Here is a 17,829-nt window from a genome sequence, read left to right as displayed (position 1 = left end):
GTCCTGGGAAGGGAAAGTTCCAGATGGTTCTGATTTGGACTGGGGCTCTGAGGCCTCCCTGGGGAAGTGATGCTGGAGGTGAGAGCAGAAGTGAGGGAAATCTTTACCTTTGGTGCTCATCCTAAGAACCAAGCCGTGTCCTGGGATAAGGCACTTTGCTGTTGTCAGTGGGGAGTTCCTTGGGCAGCCACTCTGCAGCCATCTGGAGCTTCCTTTGGATCCCTGACTATTCTCCACCCATCCCAGGTGTGGAAGACTCCCAGAAGGTACAGTGGTGTGCAGTGGGCCACCAGGAGAAGGCCAAGTGTGACCAGTGGAGTGCAGTGAGCGGTGGTGCCCTGGTGTGCACCATGGAGGAGACTCCTGAGGACTGCATTGCCGCCATTGTGGTAGGGGGTCCCTCTACAGCTGCACTCACTCAGACACAGCGTGCTTTTGCCACGTGCTTTTGCCCCTTTCCAGCCTCCTCACCGGCCTCCAAGCTAACACGCTACCCCAACACACTCCAAATCCCCACCCCACTTTCCCCATGGGCCACTCCACCTACCAGGCAGAAGCAGAGTTAGACTCCTTGGGCTCAGCTCTGGAGTCTGGGATCCTTGGGATGTCCTGCACAGGAGCTGTGGGGAGTAGGGGCGCATTCTAGGGTGTGGTCAGGGCCACTGTGGATTGTCAGTGCTGATCGACCTTGTCAGCCCTCAATTTTTTTCTGATCATAAAAATCTTCCTACATGTTGGCAGGTCCATGAAAAATTAACAAAATCATTCACACCTTCCCCAGTTAACAAAATAATTTACACCTTCACCACTTAGAGATCATCGTCCCATCATTTCTGAGTGATGAAACTGTGTTATAAACTTTCCATTTCTCTGTGGGCAGTTAGTATTTTTTTGCAATTTGGAAAAAGAATTAAACACAAAAGACTAAAAAACTGATACTCTGAGGAGACTGTACAGCAGTCTTTCTTGAGAAGATCCTAAATTTGGTAAACCTGGTACCAACCCATAGGATTAAGATTTTGCTAGTTAAATATATTTATCTCCTAAATTTTCCAGTTGTAAGAATTACAACTTAAGTGCTCGGAACATTGCCTAGCATAGAATGATCAGTCAATAAATGTTGGATATCATTATAATTTAAAGACTTGAGTTGGGCAAGGTGGCACATGCCTGTAATCCCAGTGACTTCAGAGGCTGAGGCAGAAGGATTGCAAATTATTAAATTTCCCTCTGCTTCTGTTTGTTAATCTGTCTGAGAAGAGAAATTATAAGACCTGCCTTATTTGAGTTTATGAGGAATACATAAGGTAATCACCGTACAATGTTTAGGAAATAGCCTGGGACACATTAAAGATTTGGCAAGATTGTGCTGCTGTAGTTGCTATTTTTTAAATTTCTAGGACAGCTGATATGTCAAAGTGAACAGTGTTTATGTGTCTGTGTATTTTTATCTCGATGCCTGTTTTAGTCAGCTTTTTCACTGCTGTGACTAAAAGGATCTGACCAGCACAACTATAGAGGAGGAAAAGTTTATTGGAGGGCTCACGGTTTCAGAGGTCTTGGTCCATAGAAGGCTGGCTCCATTCCTTAGGGCTCGAAGTGAAGCTGAACATCATGGTGGAAGAGTGTGGCAGAGGGCAGCAGCTCACATGATGATCAGAAAGCAGAGAGAGAGAGAGACTCCACTTGCCAGATACAAATATATATATACCCCAAAGCCATGCCCCAATTCCCATCTCCTCTGGCCATACCCTACCCCTTCAGTTACCACTCAGTTAATCCCTATTAGGGGATTTATTCATCGATAGAGTTAAGACTCTCCCAACCCAATCATTTCTTCTCTGAACTTTCTTGCATTGTCTCACACCTGAGTTTTTGGGGGACACATCACATCCATACCCTAACAATGACTTTATTTATGACTATAAGTATACATTTTTTGCTCTGTGGTTGGAAATCTTAATTAAAATAATAAGTCGATTATTCATTGATTATTTAGAGTAATTAGTTTTTTATTGAGAACCTTTGTTGTGCCAGGGTTGTGAGTACAGTGCTAGTGGGATTATGTGAACAGATTTGAATTTCATTATTGGAAGGAAATCATGCTCCATAGAAACCTGCACACAGTCCCTGAGTCTGGCCATGTGAACTGTTGAGTTGACAATGGTCACAGTGAGGTGAGGGCATGTCCGGGACTTGGCATGGGTCTCCTAGGAGCAGCTGGGTCTCCTGGGAGGACAGAGAAGTCCAGAGAGCATGGCCTGGCTTCGGGCACTCATTCTAGGATCAACAGGCCAAAGGCATGTCCAGTTTCTAAAGCCCACATATGTGGCAGAAGTATGGGTGATCCATGATCTGGTCCATCACAAGGACATGTGATGTGAGGCCAATGAGATGAAGCCCTCTGAGGGTCAGTGGGAAGGAGACAGTCTTGCTGTAGCATCATTGATTTGTTTCTTAACTTCAGAAAGGAGACACTGATGCCATGAGCTTGGATGGAGGATTTGTCTACATAGCAGGCCACTGTGGCCTGGTGCCTGTCCTGGCAGAGAATTATGGTAAGCGAAGGGGTGCACCTCTCTGTTTTCCGCCGGGCATGGACATAAAAAGATGAAGAAGGAATGAAGCTCAGAGACAAGATAACAGTAGTTGTTGTTGAAGTATAGCTAGTAGGTAAAACACCCCTCCCCAAAGTCAGAAATCGGGAAGATACAGATGCAGGACTTGAAAGGTCAAGAAAGATCTTGAAATAATACCTTTGTTGCTGAGAGAGCAGCATTGGAGGATGCACTGCAGAGTCTGCCCAGGGCCAATGAATCGCCCCTGTGTTAGAGCTGTCTGCTAACTCAGGAGATGACAGGGGATTGCACATAGCTAATGCAAAGGGGTCTTTGCCGAGATCTGCAGTGGTCTCTGCCTCTCCTCCCCTTCAATGAATCTCATTTTCTTTCTTTTGTACCCGCCTGAGTATTGAGGAGATTATGGGATGGAACCTAATGTTCAGATGGCAAAGAGCAGGGAGAGAGGAGATTAAAGGGGCTTGCAGAACCTTGGCTAGTTGACAACCAATGACAGAGTGCTTAGTTAGTGCTTCTCATTCTATTCTTGCCACATGCACGTTGCACAGGATATGTGTGGTCCAGGATCTGGTCCATCACGAGGACATGTGATGTGAGGTCGATGAGATGAAGCCCCCTGAGGGTCAATGGGAAGGGGACAGTCTTGCCTTGTTGTACCATGGAAGCTCCTAACTTCAGGTGGAGTACTGTGAAGGAGTTTAGTGCCCCTAACTGTGACTGTTCCTCTTTTTCTTTGTAGAACCCAAACAGGGCAGTGAGCGGCTTGGGTCAAAGTGTGTGAATGCCCCCTTGGAAGGTGAGTGGGATCAGAGATGCCGGGACTCAGAGGTGGAGACCCGCTGTTGGGAGACGCAAGGGAAGCTCAACAGCAAATAAAAATTATTAGATTTGGGGAAGAAAAAGGAGCAGCAGCCGCCACCATTCATTGTTAACATGCAAAGCTGGCTTGGCCTCTGTCCCCAGCAACACTGCTGCAAACCTAGGGTGGAACCTCCCCTTGCCGTTCCTACTGGACATACGCTCCCATTAGTGCGTTGGACCCTCCTCACCAGCGCTCCAGGGTGGATTTCCCTGTCACCATTTTACTGAGAAGAAATTCAGGCTCCTAGAGGCTAAGTGGCTGAGGTCATTTAGGAAGTGACTGGCACCCTGGCCTTGTTTCTGCCATGCTGACTGTAGCTTTTCCGTGCTGGAGTAGGTAGAGATCTGATCCACAGCACCCAGAAAAGGAGTGTGCATGTGTGGTTGTTTTGGTGTCAAGCCACACTATTTTCTAATTCTGATTTAGGATTTTTTTTTTTTTTTTTGGTACCAGGGTTTGAACTCAGGGGTGCTTAACCACTAAGCCACATCCCCGACTCTTTTTATTTTTTATTTTAAGACAGGGTCTCACTGAGTTGCTTAGAGCCTCACCAAGTTGCTGAGGCTGGCCTTGAACTCAAGATCCTCTTGCCTCAGCCTCCTGAGCCGCTGGGATTACAGGTGTGCGCTACCGAGGTCGGCCAAGATTTATGATTCCAATTTAGCCAGTTCCATTTTGTAGTCAGGCCTTACTCAACAGGCCCAATTCAATTATATAATATTTGGACAGGAATATTGAAATATTAACCCATTTTGTTCCATTGTACCAGATGTTGAACACCTATAAAAACTTAAATATAATACAGAATAATAATAGAAATTGATATCATAATATACATAAGCTTCAGAATTATTATTTCCAACTCTATTTTAATGCACCTATGCCAATTTTGTTGAAAAATTTATAGAATTGAGAACTTGGGACTTAATGTTAATTTTCTAGAGCCAGGAATAAGGCAAGATTGCTCAGTCCCACCAAAGATAGGCAGCATTGTTTTGGAAGTGAATGCAGTAAGATAAGAAATTAAGAAAGAAGTTATTAAAGCTCTTTCTTATAAACTGCAATTAAACAGACATACTTAAGTGCACTCATATAGGTACAAAGAGTTTATAAATAAGTGGCTTGTGATGAAGCAAAATGGGTCTCAATGTAAATAAATGCCCACTAGTAGGGGGACTATAACACAATAAATCCAGGTAAGAGACCATACCAACAGAATGAGATACCTATGTCTAGTTCTGTTGAATCAAAAAGATGTCCACAATATACTACTGAGGAGGAATAAAGCAACTTGAAGAAAAGAATACAAAGCAGGATTCCACTGCAACAGTAGGACGCATGTGTAATACACACAGGTACATGTATGTAGATGCATCTGGGGTGTGGTAGTTTTTGTATCTTTGGCCCAGGACCTAATAATGATAGGTATTGGGAGGGTCCCTGCTAGAGTAAGATGAGGGGTTCAAGGTGTTCCCGTCTCCTAAGGGGAGCAGCAGGCAGAGGCTAGCAGCAACACCTCTAGAATGCATTTTCAGAGTGCGCTGGAGTATTAAATTGTATGTCGGCACTCCCTATACACACACACACACACCCCACACACAATTTACAATGACTATACTGAAATCCATTTCTAAATATGTGTACTTACATGTATATATACATATATTATAAATATGTAGTATATAAGTATCTTATGTATGTAGGTATATGCATATGCATATATATATATATATGTATGTATGTATGTATATTATTTTTTTCCCTTGAGCAAACTTGCTCAGAAAACTTGGATCTTCTCTGAGAAGGTCTGGCTCTTGGCTTGAAAGGACAGGCATTAGTGAGAAATCAGTGAAGGAGTTAAGCATTATTTTAAGCAGGCAGGAATTTAATATGGGGATCTCAATGTTAGTAAAAAGTAGACCCTAGGTTCCTGGAATGACTCCCACCCAGAAGAAATGGAACTGAGTCTCTAGGATATCTCCCACATCCAAGACCTCCCCAAGTGCAGTGATTTTACCGCATGCCCTATAGCCGTGAGCCGGGGTGGAGACGAGAACCCACACTGCTGTTGCTCCTGCAGTTGCTGTAATAGCCTCTGCTCTATTAGTGTGGAGAAGGGAGAGATGGACAGAAAGACCCCACACTTCCCGACTTTGTTTCCTAGGAGAAAAAGTCAAAAGGGAAGGCAGAGGACCCTGGGTCACTTCCTCTCTCCCAATGTCACACATTCTGATTTCTGCCAAGGATTTAACTGCAAGAAAACATTGAAAGTGTTGTTTTCACATCCACAGCCGGGGCGGGGGGGGGGTGACGGAATGGAGATGGAGAATGTCCAGCTCACGTTGGTCACCATGTAGAGATGCCATTCAATGGCTTGGTGAAGGGGGCTGGTCAGATCTCACTTATGTCCCCCATCCTCCTCCCTCCGCCCAACCCCCCAAAAGAAAATAAGTTGCATGTTGGTATCTCCTCTGCAAGGTTATTACGTTGTGGCTGTGGTGAAGAAATCCGATGCTGATGTCACCTGGGACACGCTGCGAGGCAAGAAGTCCTGCCACACTGCGGTGGGCACTTCCGCAGGCTGGAACATCCCCATGGGTTTAATACACAACCAAACTGGTTCCTGTAAATTTGGTGAGTGTGTTCTGGAGGTCTTCCTGGTTGGGTCTGTGCCTGGGGAGAAATTCTGCTGGATGAATGGCAAGGAATTCCATAAGTGGAGGTGGGGTTGCCAGACACTGAAGGTGCCCCTTTCTCCTCATCCGCTTGGCCCCAAAGGCAGCTCTCAGGGAAATAACTCTATTCCTGAAGTCTCACAAATTGCTCGGGAAACAAGCAAAGCAAGAGTGGGGTGAGTATGTGAGTGTGTGTGTGTGTGTGTGTGTGTGTGTGTGTGATTTTTTCACATGAAATCCAAATTGTGTTGCTTTCTTAACTGCAAAATGTCCACCATTAAGTCCCTGAGGGCTGTGTCTTTCACGTTCATCTCGCTTAGATTCTCACACGAGTCTTTTCAGTTTATTTTTGCCAGAACCTAAACAGCTCCTGCTCCTCTGCATTCCCCACCTATCTGACAAATCCCAGACCTGCAGAACCCCTACAGCATGACTTGCTGTCCGGGCAGCTGACACACCTGGGAATGTCACCTGTCACAGGGCAGCAGAGCAGTTCATGTCACTGCAAATACTCCAGCCGACACTCACAAGCGCCCTCAGATTCTCTGCTCCACACTTTGTTACCCTAATGGTCTAATGGTTCACACACCTCAAACCCTCACCCATCTGCCAGTCTTTCTCAGCCGATGGTTGATTGGGCACCTACAGGAGATGCTTGAAGCCATTAGAAAGGTTCCCCTTCAGCTTCCCACTGCTGAAGCTGTGGGCCTCCTCCTCTCTCCAGCCAGTCTCTCTGTCTGCACCTGGGTGTTGGTCACCCCACCCCACCCCTCCCCTCCAGAGTCTCAGACCCTCTGTTTACTCTTCCTCTGGTATGTGCAACGATTTCTTTCAACAAGTCAACACACCCAATGCCTTCCATCTTTAAAACTCACCCCCTCCTCCCAATAATCTCCTCTAGCTCCTGATTTTTCTTCCTCCTCCCTTTACTGCCAGGTATCCTCAAAGCATTGTCTGAACTACCCACTGCCCACCTGCTCCTCAGCAACCCGCTGTCTGGATCGGCAGCATGTTCCACCAGTGCCCTCCGTGTTGTTCTCCTGGAAGGGTGTGCCCAGCTCCTTCCTCTTGACCTCTCAGCACCATTTCCTCAAGTCCCCTTCAAACATTATTTCCTGGATTTTGTGGGAAAAAAAAAAAAAACAAAACACAGTCTTGGTTTTTCTCCTACCCCTACAAGATCCCCCTTTCCTAACAAATTTAAGAAATATTTGAGATGCATAAAGCACCTCTTTCCTCCAATCCCCAAGTGCTCACATCCACCCGTGCGGTTCCATTAGCACGAAAAGGAGTGCCACAAAGCTAAGCATGTGCTAAGCACAAGGTCCACGTTGGCTGCTGTTGTTACAGAAAGATAGAGAACTCTCGGGTCCTTCTTCCCAGGACACATCTCTCCAGACGTGTATATATTGGTCTGTTTGACATATCTAGTCAGATATTTGAAAAGCACAATCACCTCAACCTGTCCAAAATGGAATGTGTCATCTCTGCTGAGCCGGGCTTTATCCCAGAAGTGCCTAGGGTAATAGAGGACCCACAGTCCACCCACTTACCCACCTGGAAACCTAGCTGCCACCCTCCACATTACCCGTCCCTCACCAGCATGTCCGTTTCTCCTCCTGCCACCCATTCCCCACCCCTCTGCTCTGTATTAGTCCCCGCTGCCCTCATCAACCCTGGCCTCCTGCCCCGGGTCCCAGCTACCCCACTGCGGGGCCTATCTTTGCACAATGCATATCGGACTGCATCCTGCCTACTACCCCTGGCCCAGCATTGCCCCAAACCCATCAGAGGCTCCCCTTTCTCTAGGGATGAAGAACACAGCTACACAGTGATGTCAAAGTTTCCCTGGGCTCTGCCTTGCTTGCTCCCCCGCTGCTTAGCGTGGGGGTCCAGCCCTGTGACCTCCAGGAACCTCTCTGTGCCTTTCCCTCCACTGCACCTCAAGACAGCCTTTTGCTGGTGCTGGCCCCCTGGTCTGAAGGCTCCTCTTGGCTGCTTACTTGGGGACCACCTCCTCACTCTCTATCTCTCACCCGTCGTCCTCCCAGCTCCGTAGCCTCATAGAACCACATTCCTTTTCTTTGAACATGGAGGTGGGGTCATGGATTCACTGCTGTGGTTACTTGACTTCTGCCTCTTGCCCACCAGGCTTAAGGTTCCTGAAAGGGCAGGGCCTAGGCTAATTTCCTTATGGATGAGCCCCCCAGAACTTGAGTGCTGGCCTTGGTGGCCATGCCTTCCTGACTTGGAGTCTCAAGGGCAATCCTTGAGGGCAGCAGAGGACAGCAGGTGTGTAGTTCAGGTTCAATGAGCCAGGACTTACACTTTCCCCTCTCAGAGGGCTAAGATCTGTGTCGGTCCCTTGACACCACTACTCTGCGCCAGGACAGGTGGACTTCTGGGCTCACAGACCCCGATCCGTCTGGAGTTGATTTCCCTTTACTTTGTTCCAGCTGGAACTTCTTTTTATATTTTATTCTATGAAATTCTTCTTTTTAGATACATATGACAGTAGAATGTATTTTGGTGTATTGTACATACATGCTGCATAACTTCCCATTCTTGTGGGAGTACGTGATGTGGAGTTACACTGGTCATGCATTCATATAGAAACATAGGAAAGTTATGTCCAATTCATTCTGCTGTCTTCCTAATCCCACCCTCTACCTTACCTTCATTTCTTTTCCCCTTTATCTAACCCTATGAACTTTTATTCTTCCCTTCCTCATTTATCGTGAGTTAGCATGCCCGTATCAGAGAGAATATTCAGCCTTTGGTTTTTTAGGATTGGCTTATTTCACTTAGCATGATAGTCTCTAGTTCCATCTATTTACTGGCAAATATCACAATTTCATTCTTTTTATGACTGAATAATATTCCATTGTAAATATATACCACATTTCCTTTATCCATTCATCTGTTGAAGGGCACCTAGTTTGGTTCCATCGATTAGCTGTTGTGAATTGAGCCACTATAAACATTGATGTGGCTGCATTACTGTAGTATGCTGATTTTGACTCCTTTGGGTATATACTAAAGGGTGGGATAACTGAGTCAAGTGGTGGTTTCATTCCTAGTTTTCTGAGGAATTTCCATTCTGCTTTGCAGAGTGGTTGCACCAATTTGCAGTCCCACCAACAATGTATGAGTGTACCTTCCCCCCCCCCCACACATCCTCGCCAACAGTTATTGTTAATTGCCATTCTGACTGGAGTGAGATGGAATCTCAGTGTAGTTCTAATTTGCATTTCCCTAATTGCTAGAGATGTTGAACATTTTTCCAAATATTTGTTGACCAATTGTATTTCTTCTTCTGTGAAGTGCCTGTTCAGTTCTTTTGCCTATTTATTGATTGGGTTATTTATTTCTTGGGTGTAAAGTTTTTTGAGTTCTTTTTAAATTCTGGAGATTAACACTCTATCTGAGGTGCAGGTGGCAAAGATTTTCTCCCATTCTGTAGGCTCTCTCTTCATGTCTTGATTGTTTCCTTTGCTGTGAAGAAGCTTTTTAGTTTGATACCATCCCATTTATTGATTTTTGATTTTATGTCTTGCACTTTAGGAGTCCTATTGAGGAATTTGACTCCTAAGCCAACGTAATAAAGAGTTGGCACCTCTTCTGGTAGGTGCAGGGTCTCTGGTCTCAGGTCCGTGATCCACTTTGAGTTTTGTGCAGGGATGAGAGATAGGGGTTCAGTTTCATTTTGCTACAATGGATTTTGATTCTTGATCTTCAAAATATGTCACCAAATAATTCTGTGCCTTTGCACAGAATTTTTAGAGGAAAAAAAAACAAAACTCTGAGGCCTTCCTGCTGTCATGGGAAGAGCTGACTCTGGCTGTTCTTTGCAGATGAGTTCTTCAGTCGCAGCTGTGCCCCTGGGTCTGATCCGGATTCCCACCTCTGTGCTCTGTGTGGTGGCAGCAGCAATCCAGCCCACATGTGTGCTCCCAACAGCCACGAGAAGTACTACGGCTCCAGTGGGGCGCTTAGGCAAGTACTAACTTCCATTTGCACTAACCCCAGTCTCTCACCCTCTCCATTTCCCCAGCATCTGGGTGTTGATTTAGAAGGATCCATAATAAGAGATCACACTACTGCAGTTCCTAGTGGCCCCAAGGACTGAAGTCCAGTCCAGTTCTACAGCACTCTCCTGTAGGCCCAGGTGACTTAGGGCACCTCAAGGCCCTGGGGATGGGTGAGAGGAGTGATGACTGCAGAGCCACCATCCTGATTCTCCTATTACCCCTTTCTTCTGTGTGACTGTAGACAAGTCATGGAATCTGTCAGAGACTCAGTTTAAAATCATAGGAGGGACACCAGTCACCTTGCTTCTTACACCTGGCTGATGAGTATCTTAAAAACAGATATTCCTGGGCTCTTCCACCCTTTCAAGAAATACTTATTGAACAGCTAATATATGGTAGATGCTGTTCTAAGTAGAGGAGTTATACTAGCCAATTAGACACACATGGTCCTGTCCCTGTCCCTTTCCACCCACTCCTAGTCCCACATGAAGAGTAGGACAATAAACACAAAAATAAAGGAGAAGACTCTTTCTAACTGTAAGTGCTGCCAAGGAACCAAGGGAGGGGGGATTCATTAGTCAGCTTTCCATCACTGTAACAAAATGACTGAGATAATTAGCTTATATGGAGAAAAGGTTTGTCTTGAGTCATGGTTTTGGAGATTCCAGTCCATGATTGTGTGGACTCAATGCTTTTAGGCCTGTAATGAGGCAGCACATCATGGTGGGAGCACATTGTGGAACAAAACCCTTTACCTCATGGATAGGAGGCAAAGAAAGAGGGAGGGGTTGAGGTCCATCAATCCTCTTCAAGGGCACCCCCCCAATAACCTAAGGACCTCCCACAAGGTCCCACCTCCTGAAAGGATCACCGCCTTCCAATACTATCACCTTAGGGACTTGGCTTTTAACACATGGCCCTCTTGGGGACAGTCAACATCAAAACTATTACAGTCATCAGGACCATTTTATTTTATTTTTGGTACTGAGAATTGAACCCAAGGGTGCTTAACCACTGAGCCACATCCCCAGCCCTTTTTATTTTTTACTTTGAGACAGAATCTTGTTAAGTTGCCTGCGGCCTCGCTAAGTTGCTGAGGCTGGCTTTGAACTTGTGATCCTCTTGCCTCAGCCTCCTGAGCCACTGGGATTACAGAAATGAGCCACTGCCTCTGGCCAGAAGCAATTTTAGAAAAGGTGGCCATGACAGGAAGTCTTTTGCAAGTAGAGGGTCTAGGTGAGATGAAAATTAAATAATGAGAGGGAATCAGGCCTGAGAAAATTTAGGGGAAGAGTAATACAGGAAGAAGGGTCAGCAAAGACAAGGGCATGAGGATGGGAAGAATCTTGCTGGGTTGAGGTCAGCAAAGAAGGTCTGTGGGTTCAAGTGTGGAGAGAGAGGGGTCTGGCATGTGACCCATAGAGCAGCAGGTGCTGGCCATGGCTCAGAGCCCTACAGGCCTCAATGAGGAGGTAGATTTTTTAATTTGTTCTAATTAGTTGTACATGACAGCAGAATGCATTTTGACTCATTATACACAAATGGAGCACCACTTTTCATTTCTCTGTACACAATGCAGAGTCACACCATTTGTGCAATCACACATGTACATAGGGTAATAATGTCTGTCTCATTCTACTATATTTCCCATCCCCAAACTCCCTCCCCTCCCCTCTCTCCCCTTTGTCCAATCCAAAGTTCCTCCATTCTTCCCTATCTGTAACCCCCGCCCGCCCAGTTATGGATTAGCATCAGCATTTGAGAGAAAACATTTGGCCTGTGGTTTTTTGGGGATTGGCTTATTTCACTTAGCATGAGGGCTTGTGAAAGCATATTCCAGGACCCCACCTCCTGAGTTTGTCATCCAGGTCTGGGTAAGGCCAGGCTTGCATTTCTCACAGATTTCCAGCCACGCTGATGCTGCTGGTCCCTAGCCTACAACCTTGAGGACCATTGGTGTGGCATAGGGAAGGAATATCCAGGAAGGTCTTTCTGTCTGCCTCGCCCTGGGGTGTAGACACACCCAAGACAGGTGATCATGCCTGTTCAGGACTGTGATTCTCTGAAGGGGTCATGAAGGAAAGAAATGGGGTGAGAGAATTCAGCAAATGTGAATGAGAGTAATGGACACCCCCACCACCCCCCACCCCCTGCCAAATTTAGGTATAGAGGCACCCAAAGACAGGAGCGAGAGGTGCTCCTGAAGACTAATAGCCATTGCCAACTGACCGGATATCGTAAGGCTGATTTTTAATCTGTCCAACATTTCATATTAAAGAATGTACCTTGAAAACATAGAGAAACATTTTTCATGAAATTAAGGGTGAACAAATATCTAGTGAAGCACATTCGTTCTTGTGGATCCTGAGTAGATCTAAGTATGATCAAAACTCCTTCAAAGCCACGTCCTCCGCTCTGATTGTAATTGCTGATGCTGAAAGTTGTGGTTCACCCAGAGAGTCATGGATATCCCTGTTACTAGGAGAACACAAGCATCCTCTCTGGAGAAACTGGTCAGTCTTTAGAATGAGGACCTGCACGATGGTTATGCATAACCAAAACTCTATAGACAGTTCTGTTTTTCTGTTACATCCCCTAGTCTAATGCCCAGGGATGGTGTGGGTGTTATGGTTGCTTGTGAGGAAGTGTGTGTGTGTGGCCAGGGACTGTGACTCCCTCTCTGTGTCTCCCTTCCACTACTGTTGATCCTCCTCACTGACACAGCCTTCCATGTGCAGGTGTCTGGTTGAGAAGGGAGATGTGGCCTTTGTGAAGCACTCGGCTGTCCTCCAGAACACTGACGGTATGTGCCTTTCCCACCTGAGAAAGATCTGAGTCTCTTGTGTGGAATCACCACCCAGCAGGGAAACCTTACCAGACTCCAGTGACTTTGGTCCTAACGTTTTAAATTTAGGGAATGAGAAAGTTCTTCATGTCAGACCTGCTGGGGTTGGTTATCACTCAGGTCTTGAATCCAACTGACCAACACACAGGCGTGTTTTAAGAGATCTTTGCCTTTAACAGGACTGAAAAAGCATCATCAAAAATGTTCTGAATTGTGAGTTTGTCCCTTTAGTTTTATTTTTGAGAGCTTTCTTACTTTGTGACTCTCCCAGGCACTGGTGGTCACTCCCATTGTCCCAGGGAGGGCATCTTGACCAAAACCATCAGCTGTGGCTGACCCACTTTTCTCCCCTCAGGAAAGAACACTGAGGCATGGGCTAAGAATCTGAAGCAGAAAGACTTTGAGTTGCTGTGTCCTGATGGCACCAGGAAGCCTGTGACTGAGGCTCACAGCTGCCATCTGGCTACAGTGCCAAATCATGCTGTGGTTTCAAGGAAAGATAAGGCAGATTTTGTCCGCAGAATACTCTTCAACCAACAGGTATGCCTATCCAGGGCCCCCTCTCTCTCCTTTTTGACTGAGTGCTCTGAATTTGCTTGTGGAGGTGCACAGATGTGCTCAGCCAAGCCTCATCCTTTCTCCCTGGGCAGTGGGACCTGAGTTTCCCAGTCCTGCCTCTGATTACAACTGTTAACCATACTCACTTGCTCTGGGGCCATCTAGCACATCCAAGTAGAGTGGGAAAACCTCAGACAAGGGGCACCTGAGTGTCTGCCTAAGACTCACTTGACTTGGAGCAGATTCGTGGCACCTGGGGAATTAACCCTTTCTCTCTTCTTCTGTTGCAGAAATAAGGGAGTTGGCTCAGAGCCCTTCACACAAGGCTGAACTAAATGTAGGAAAGGCAGAATGGAGGTTAATCAAGCTGACTCGTGGGTGGATCCAAAGGTGTTTTCTAAACCTGGGAAGGCTGGGCACTGTCCAGGGTTTCATGACCATTAAAAAGCTAACATTCAGACACCTTATGATGCTACAGGGAGCCAGCAAGGGCTGATTTTATGGAGTAGCAGCCTGCCTAAACCAAGTGATCTCTTATGGAAAACCCAAAGCTTCCTCTGCCTTTTGCGCTAGCGAACCCCATTCTTGGATGTTCCCCAAATGAGAAATCCGTGTCTTAGCATATACCACTCACACATCCCAGTTAAAAGATAACAATCCAGGAAAAGCTGTTAAAATAAGAGGTCCTGGGTTGTGGACTTTCAAAAGGAAAATTCCCACATAGGACAAGCTGTTACCTTGATCACAGAGGAAATGGACAGAGATAGAGAGGAGAGAGGAACAAAGGGATAGAAATGATTGGGTACCGGGGACAGATCCAGAGAAGAGATAAGGCAGCCAGGAGTCCAGGTGGCAGAAAGACATGCAAGTATGATCCAGAAAGTTGGAAACATCTCATGGTGGTTAGCCAGATAGTGATATGGTGGAAAACTTAAAATTCTTTCTATTACCAGTTGCTTTACATGCATCATCTATTTGGTGTTACCATCTTCATCTGGAAATGAGTGAACAAATTCACTGAGCTCAGTGGAACTAAGTCAGACAGCAAGAAAAAGACAGCAGGGATTTGAACCCAGAGACGTTGTTGGCTGCCATTTTACTGCAGTACCCCCTACCCCCCGAAACTGTTGCCTTGTCTCGGGGTTTCCCTGGGGCTGGAGTTGAGCAGTCCAACCGACAAAGGTCTTCTGGGGCAGAACATATACCTCTGTGCTTCCTATGGCCCATGGTCCCTCTCTGTTTGTATGTCTGACCCAGGAGCTCTTTGGAAGAAATGGATTTGAATATTTGATGTTCCAGCTGTTTGAATCTTCCACCAAGGACCTGCTGTTTAGTGATGACACAGAATGTCTGGCTAACCTTCAGAACAAAACAACTTATGAAAAATTCTTAGGGCCAGAATATCTTGTGGCTATGGCTAACTTGAAACCATGCTTAACCTCTGGTAAGTAGCATAGAACACCAAGGAGAAATAACCTGGAGCTCAAGGTAAAGATGTTTGTACTAAGGACAAGTGTGTACCAGGCCCTGGGCTGGTATTGACAGGAGCACTAAGACCTGGAGGGCTCTTCCCTGCCCTGCAGGAGGATTCAGAATCAGTGAGGAGGAGACTCAATTAGGCAACAGTGAGAGACACCCTCCGAAAAAGGCTGAGTTGTTGGAAGGAGAAAAAGATTGCAGTAGAATTTGAGATTACGTGGGAGTTGAACTTATTTCCGTGTGTATTTCTGTAATTTTGGTCATAAAGTGAGAAGAATGTGTGAGCACTTCAGTACAGGGAGAGGTCTTGGGAAACGACATATACTGTATGCAATACCCATAGAGGACAAAGTTTCAGAGGTTTTAAGTAAAATGTGTAAATAATATTAATAGAAACAGATAAAGCATAGTTCTGTCGTAGGCCCTTTCTAGCTATCCTTGTTTTTTAGATAGCCTCATAAATAAATAAATTGGGGAAATAAAACTAGAGCTGGAGTAAACAAACTGCTGAGAGTTTGCCTGAATTTTTGCTGAGTTATATCATGTGTTAAAGATGATGAGAACAGGAAAAAAGGAAAATGCACAGAGAAGGCGTTTGAGCCTATTTAAAACAAATCTTTATTAAGCTGCTCATGGCGGCACCCGCCTGTAATCCCAGCAACTGGGGAGGCTGAGGCAGGAGGATCACAAGTCCAAGGGCAGCTTCAGACTTAGCAAGGCTCTAAGCAACTTAGCAATACCCTGTCTCAAAACAAAATATCAGAAAGGGCTGGGGATGTGGCTCAGTAGCTAAGTGCCCCTGGGTTCAATCCCTGGTACAAAACAAACAAACAAAAACCAAAAAAAATGAAACCACAAAACTTTATAACTACCACTTATTTTTAAAAAATAGCAGCAGAACTGAATTTAGTAAGCATCAGCAGCACTTGACAGTCTTTCTCTTTTGTTATGCTTTACAGAACTTCTGGAAGCCTGCACATTCCACAGGAAGTAAAAACTGCTCAGGGTGGGCAGCCACGTGGATGCTGGGAACCTCAAATGTGGTGGGGTGTCACGAAAGCAAAAGGTGCGACTTCTGCATTCAAGGGGGAGAAATAAAGAATGTCCACGCACCTCTGCCTTTGTCAATGCTTTATTCACTCAAAACACTTAATAAAATTTCACTCTATAGGTTCTTAATCAAGAAAAATGACAATCCTTAATGCTGGGCACTGCAGTAGACATCATCAATTCACAGCAAATAAATTCTAGATTAATTCTAAGCATTGCAAACACACTGTATCATGACAGGCTCATGACAGACTCTGCGTGCTAAGTTCAAGTGTCAGATCAAAAGCTCAAGCCTTAGGCTTTAAGTCCAGCAGATGCCACTCACTCAGACTGCGGCCATCAGGCCAAGAACCAAGGCAGGCTTCTCCTGGGGTGGAGCTGACGGCCAGCTGAGGACAGGGTCCTAGGGAGAAGTTGCCACTCTCACCAGGGTCGGGATGTGGCTGTAGAGCTTGGGAGCAGTGAGGAAAACGCAGAGGATCAGCAAAGATGAGAAGAGTTGAGATGTCAGTCTGGGTCCTCATCAGGTTCTCTAGAGTGAAAGCATCAGTGTTGGCTGGCTGAATGTCTGTTCATTTGCTCCTTCATTTATACTAAATTTCGGGGCTTTTGACCCCAACCCTTTCAATCCTGATCAGCTGCCACCGGGTTTCTTAGTGACATCATTTGCCCTGGGGTTAAAGCATCTGGTCTGGTGGTCCCCACCCTGATTTTCTTGCCTTTCCCCCTTATGGGGTGAGGACAACATGCCAGAGACTTCACTCTGAGTTTGTCATGGTGGGGAGAAGTGACTTATTTGTGCCTTAGGGCCACATTGGAGGCCACATTGTTAGTTCTGCCTGGTGAGATTGCAGGTTTCAAATTGGAGTTTTAAACTGGAGTTGCTTAGGCTCAGGCCTAAGGCCATCCTTACATGGGGCCCGTTCTCATTTGTCTCCATGTGGACCTATGCCAACGTCAGTTATCTTTACAATTTCTTGCTATAGCTGAATTATAACTGCAAAAAATTAAAATAAATAAAAATTATGTCTTTTCAGAACACTTCACTGAAAGTTCTCAGTTTTTTTTTTTTTTTTTTTTTTTAAACTATTTCAGGCTGGGGATATAGTTCAGTTGCATGTATAAAGCTCTGGGTTCAAACCCCAGTGCCACAAAAAAATAAAAACAAAAACAAAAAGCCAACTATTTCTTTATATTAAAATTGTGCTCTGAATTTAATATCTATTACATTGCACCTTTCCTTTTTAGAACTCTATAAGACTAGCTGGACTTCCCTCCCTATACTGTGATTATTTTATACAAATTAAGTCATTCGAATATAATCCAAGCAACAAATCTGCCCCAAGAGTCTGCAAGGTGATTGATTACAAGGGTGCAGAAAGATGTCACAAAAAGTGTGTGAAGGAGCTGGGGCTGTGGCTCAGTGGTAGAGCACTTTCCTAGCATGTGTGAGGCACTGGGTTTGATCCTCTGCACTGCATAAAAATAAATAAATAAAATAAAGTTCTTAAAAATGAGAGAATTTTTTCAAAAGTGTGTGAAGTGTCAAGGATTTACATAATAACAAGAATGGATAAGGAATGATTTTGCACATTTAAAAAATTTTAGCATTTAAAATTTATGGAATCAAACTCTTTTTTTTTTTTTTTTAAATATTTATTTTTTAGTTTTCGGCGGACACAACATCTTTGTTTGTATGTGGTGCTGAGGATCGAACCTGGGCCGCACGCATGCCAGGCGAGCGCGCTAC

General features: G+C 45.3%; 1 protein-coding gene across 2 annotated transcripts in view; it reads left to right on the top strand.

Annotated features, from left to right (window-relative positions):
• LOC124084375 (inhibitor of carbonic anhydrase) overlaps positions 1–16,141 on the top strand; it is a 40,244-nt gene extending 24,103 nt beyond the window's left edge. For both annotated transcript variants that reach the window (XM_046431601.2, XM_046431600.2), the window contains exons 9-17: positions 247–389; positions 2,468–2,558; positions 3,319–3,375; positions 5,920–6,075; positions 9,971–10,112; positions 12,886–12,950; positions 13,348–13,532; positions 14,808–14,994; positions 15,989–16,141. In XM_046431601.2, coding sequence (XP_046287557.1) covers positions 247–389; positions 2,468–2,558; positions 3,319–3,375; positions 5,920–6,075; positions 9,971–10,112; positions 12,886–12,950; positions 13,348–13,532; positions 14,808–14,994; positions 15,989–16,023 — 1,061 coding nt within the window. In that variant the 3' untranslated portion in view covers positions 16,024–16,141. The remainder of the gene's footprint in view (positions 1–246; positions 390–2,467; positions 2,559–3,318; positions 3,376–5,919; positions 6,076–9,970; positions 10,113–12,885; positions 12,951–13,347; positions 13,533–14,807; positions 14,995–15,988) is intronic.
• The last annotated feature ends 1,688 nt before the right edge of the window (positions 16,142–17,829 follow it).

The sequence above is a fragment of the Marmota monax genome, unplaced genomic scaffold (assembly GCF_021218885.2).
Source record: "Marmota monax isolate L192 unplaced genomic scaffold, Marmota_monax_Labrador192_F-V1.1 WCK01_AAM20220418_F8-fsc00022, whole genome shotgun sequence".
Classification (NCBI taxonomy): Eukaryota; Metazoa; Chordata; class Mammalia; order Rodentia; family Sciuridae; genus Marmota; species Marmota monax.
Note: the sequence above shows the minus strand (reverse complement) of the source record. Positions and strands in the feature narration are given on the sequence as shown.